At 45.0% G+C, this 4,228-nt stretch overlaps 1 protein-coding gene across 1 annotated transcript; it reads right to left on the bottom strand.

Moving 5' to 3' along the window:
- LOC127043226 (tubulin alpha-8 chain-like) lies at nucleotides 1–2,752 on the bottom strand. Its single transcript, XM_050937057.1, has 5 exons — nucleotides 2,682–2,752; nucleotides 2,352–2,574; nucleotides 2,113–2,261; nucleotides 1,009–1,689; nucleotides 1–501 (listed from the first exon to the last, which is right to left on the bottom strand). Exons 1-5 carry the CDS (start codon nucleotides 2,724–2,726, stop codon nucleotides 208–210), a joined length of 1,392 nt encoding a protein of 463 aa, XP_050793014.1. The 5' UTR covers nucleotides 2,727–2,752; the 3' UTR covers nucleotides 1–207.
- Nucleotides 2,753–4,228: the final 1,476 nt, after the last annotated feature.

Below are 4,228 nucleotides of genomic sequence, written 5' to 3'. Positions count from 1 at the left end.
TAGGAATTATGACTTAGGAGCAGGTGGACATATCTCATATGATCATTGTCCCGTGATTTGAGGAGTAGGAAAGAGCATTCTTGGAACATGGACCTCATAATATTCAGTCTATGGGAATTGTTGTGTGTATAAAACAAACAGGAATGAAGACACAGGCAGTAAAAAGTCACAAAGACAATCCTGCATGCAGCAAGGGGCAAAATGTATTTAAAATTCCTCCCCGTCATTTTCTTCTCCAAATGAGTTCGTTCCCACTTCCTCGTAGTCCTTCTCCAGTGCAGACAAGTCCTCTCGGGCCTCTGCAAACTCCCCTTCCTCCATGCCTTCACCAACATACCAGTGCACAAATGCCCTCTTGGCATACATCAGATCAAACTTGCGGTCCAGTCTCGCCCAGGCCTCAGCGATGGCTGTGGTGTTGCTTAGCATGCAGACGGCACGTTCCACTTGGGCCAGGTCTCCTCCGGGTGTTATTGTGGGAGGCTGGTAATTGATTCCAACCTAGTAATAAGAACAAGAAAGAGGGAGGAAAAAGAATGAGGGAGAAAAGAGGATCCAGAGAGAAAACAAAAGTCAAATAAACATGGTGGAAAAGTCAGAGTAGCCTCATACATGGTTGGAAAGAGAGAGATTAGGAGGCTGAAACCACACTATTAAATTACCATAATGGCAAAAGTCATCCATGTGGAACTATTCATTTCTCAGCTATAATCCATGAGAACAAGGGAGAGCAACCAAAACTGGATAGGAGATCAGGGAGCGCAGAGACTGCTTAAGAGGCTGTGTAAGTAGCATGTTCATTCTCCAAAGTAGTAACTGAAGATTATACACACACGCACACATGCACACACACGCACACATGCACACACACACACACACGCACACACTTCTAAGCATTCCCTTTTCTCACAAATGAAAAATGTTCAAGAGTTGAAATCACAGTTTGGGCTGGACTACTTGACTATGTCCCTTTAATATACAGTGCCAATGTGTCTTTGTCCCTCTTACCTTGAAGCCTGTTGGACACCAGTCCACAAACTGGATAGTTCTCTTGGTCTTGATGGCAGCAATAGCTACGTTGACATCTTTGGGGACCACGTCACCGCGGTACAACATGCAGCAGGCCATGTATTTTCCATGACGGGGATCACACTTCACCATCTGGTTGTTGGGTTCAAAGCAGGAACTGGTGATTTCCGCCACTGACAGCTGCTCGTGGTAGGCTCTCTCAGAGGAGATGATGGGTGCATATGTCACCAAGGGGAAGTGGATGCGAGGGTAGGGCACCAGGTTGGTCTGAAACTCTGTCAGATCCACATTGAGGGCACCATCGAAGCGCAGAGAGGCAGTGATTGATGAGACTATCTGGCTGATGAGACGATTAAGGTTGGTGTAAGTGGGGCGCTCAATGTCCAGGTTGCGACGGCAGATGTCATAGATGGCCTCGTTGTCCACCATGAAGGCACAGTCTGAATGCTCCAGGGTGGTGTGAGTGGTCAGGATGGAGTTGTACGGCTCCACTACGGCAGTGGAGACTTGAGGGGCTGGGTAGATGGCAAACTCCAGTTTGGACTTCTTGCCATAATCCAGGGAGAGGCGTTCCATCAACAAGGAGGTAAAGCCAGAGCCAGTGCCCCCACCAAAGCTGTGGAAAATCAGGAATCCCTGTAGCCCAGAACAGGCATCGGTCTGAAAAGCCAAACAGAGAACAAAAGGAATCAGTCTAAATCTCTGAGACTTCCATGAGCGCATCCTGAGATTGAAGCTGTGACATTTGTACACATCAAAACACAGCACAGAGATCAGCCCAGGTCTTCCTGGGAAAAGACTCAATAACAACCTCTCACATAATGGTGTGGGCTCGACTGATATCACTACTGGTTTGCTGTTACAGTGATAAATGTGAAGTATTTAAGCTGCAGGAACCTACATTTTAGGCTTCTGTCTGAGTCTTCCATCCATCTGGGAACTGACCTACAATAAAAATCAGTATCTACTCTGAACCAATGACCCTACTGGGAGCGAAACAAGAGCTGCCAATTGACATATATGTCCTATTCACCTACTCATGCCACCAGCCCCAAATCTTGTTTCTGATGTACTATCACTTACCAGTTTACGGATACGATCTAATGCCAAGTCAATTCTGTCTTTGCCAATGGTATAGTGACCACGGGCATAGTTATTAGCTGCATCTTCCTTTCCAGTGATTAGCTGTTCTGGATGGAAAAGCTGACGGTAAGTGCCAGTCCGCACTTCATCTGTCCAAGAAAGAGAAACCATAAGACCCCAACCCTGACCCGCATAAGAGTAGGATCTTTTCCATTTTCCATTGTTAATTCTATACTGACCTACTACAGTTTGCTCCAAGTCTACCATAATAGCCCGTGGCACATGCTTTCCTGTGCCTGTCTCTCTGAAAAATGTGGCGAAGGAATCATCATCGTTGACCTTGTTGGACTGATTCTTGAAGGTGCCATCTGGCTGAATGCCATGTTCCAGACAGAAAAGTTCCCAGCATGCATTGCCAATCTGAACTCCAGCCTGGCCAACGTGAACAGAGATGCACTCACGCTGTAGGGAGAACAGAGCACAAGTCAGAAGAATTAATACACATCAACCCTTCTCCCTCCTGATAGTCACATATGTGTCATAGCTGCATTCAGAAATCCCAAACCAACCTCTGGTTTGAAGTCTCCAACCTCACATACCCAACATGGATCCATGGAAATGGGGCCTAGCCTCTGTTCTCTGCCCGTAGTAGAAGTTCCAGCTCTTATTTACAAATAGGATGGTGAATGTATTTTTCTGCAGAGCTACACAAGGACTTAAACAGCAAATCACAAAGAAAAATGGAGATTTTCAGGCACTCATGCACAAACCTGTGTACACCAAATACATGCCCTCATGTATACGCATACATATATGCACATAAACATGTATACACTGTGACAGATCCCAAATGAACAGCATGTGCAAGATCCATTTATTTTTATTCTTGGCTGGGACCTGACACAGCATGCAGCATTTTCTAACTATATATAACTCAACAGGGGTGAGGTGTCTTCTGAGCCCTTAGCCCTCAACTAGGAGGCTGGACTGGAGGATGGGAAAAACTGCTTTCATCAGTGCCCAGCTCAAGGAGTTGTTGACTCAGCCTCATTCTCTTGGCACTTAAGATCTTTCACATGTGAAACTAATCTCCTGAGCGCTCATACTCACACATTTACAGGTGTGCACCCTGCCCATTTAGACATGGCTGTGCAGTCAGTGTCATTGAAGCATATTTTGAGCAAGCACGTATATATATTTAACTAATTTCCAAAGTGGTTATTGCCATGTCAGCAAGGCACTATAATTACATAAAACTAAAACACACAACAAAAATAATTAAATGCCAAACAAAATAAATGTCTCTTGCCCCGAATGTTGCACTATAGACCACCAAAGAGTATGAATTATAAAAAGCCCTTTGGGTGAGCACTGCTGCTGGATGAGGTATATTCAAACATAAGATATTTTAGCAAGCACTTCCCAGTCAGTCCTAGGTTATGTCTTCACTGCAGCGTGAACTTGCATTATCTACACTCGAATTACTCCTCTGGAGTTAAGCTAGCTCAAATGAGAGCAGCCACACTGTCACACAACACTCAATCTCTTGTGTCCATGCTGATGCTCCACTCACTCGTATGGCATTAAAACTTCTGGGGGCTATCACATGGTTCTTTACAATGCTGCAAGCTGTGGTGTAATATGATTTGTTTCTCAGTTAATTATGGTAGAACTTCTCTGTCCTGCTTGTGCACATGGGGGAATTCAAGTGGCGCTAGCCTGGGTTCCCACAGCAGAGCAGTCATGGATGAGTTGTGCTAACTCAAGCTTTCGCCTATACTCCCTGACAGACGAACCAAGTTGAGCTAAAAGTACAACCACACTCCAGTTATAACTCAAGTTAACTTTGCAGTGAAGACAAGCCATTAACTGCCCTTTTATTATATAAGCTGAGAGGCACTCTTTGAAGATAAAAGCCTTGAACAGATTGGAACTGGTCTCAGTGCATCTCTGCTCTGAAATTCAGTCTGGAAAAATATCATCCTCAGCTCCATGTTGCTGTCTGTTTAAATTTGCTAATCTTACAAATGAAATGATTGACGGTGGGGGGATTTTCCCCCCAACTACCAGCCCTGAAAATTCAGCCTGAGATCTGATAATCAAGGTGGGTTCTTTC

The sequence above is a fragment of the Gopherus flavomarginatus genome, chromosome 1 (genome assembly GCF_025201925.1).
Source record: "Gopherus flavomarginatus isolate rGopFla2 chromosome 1, rGopFla2.mat.asm, whole genome shotgun sequence".
Taxonomy (NCBI): domain Eukaryota; kingdom Metazoa; phylum Chordata; order Testudines; family Testudinidae; genus Gopherus; species Gopherus flavomarginatus.
The sequence above is the reverse complement of the archived record's forward strand: the minus strand, read 5'-3'. Positions and strand labels throughout refer to the sequence as shown.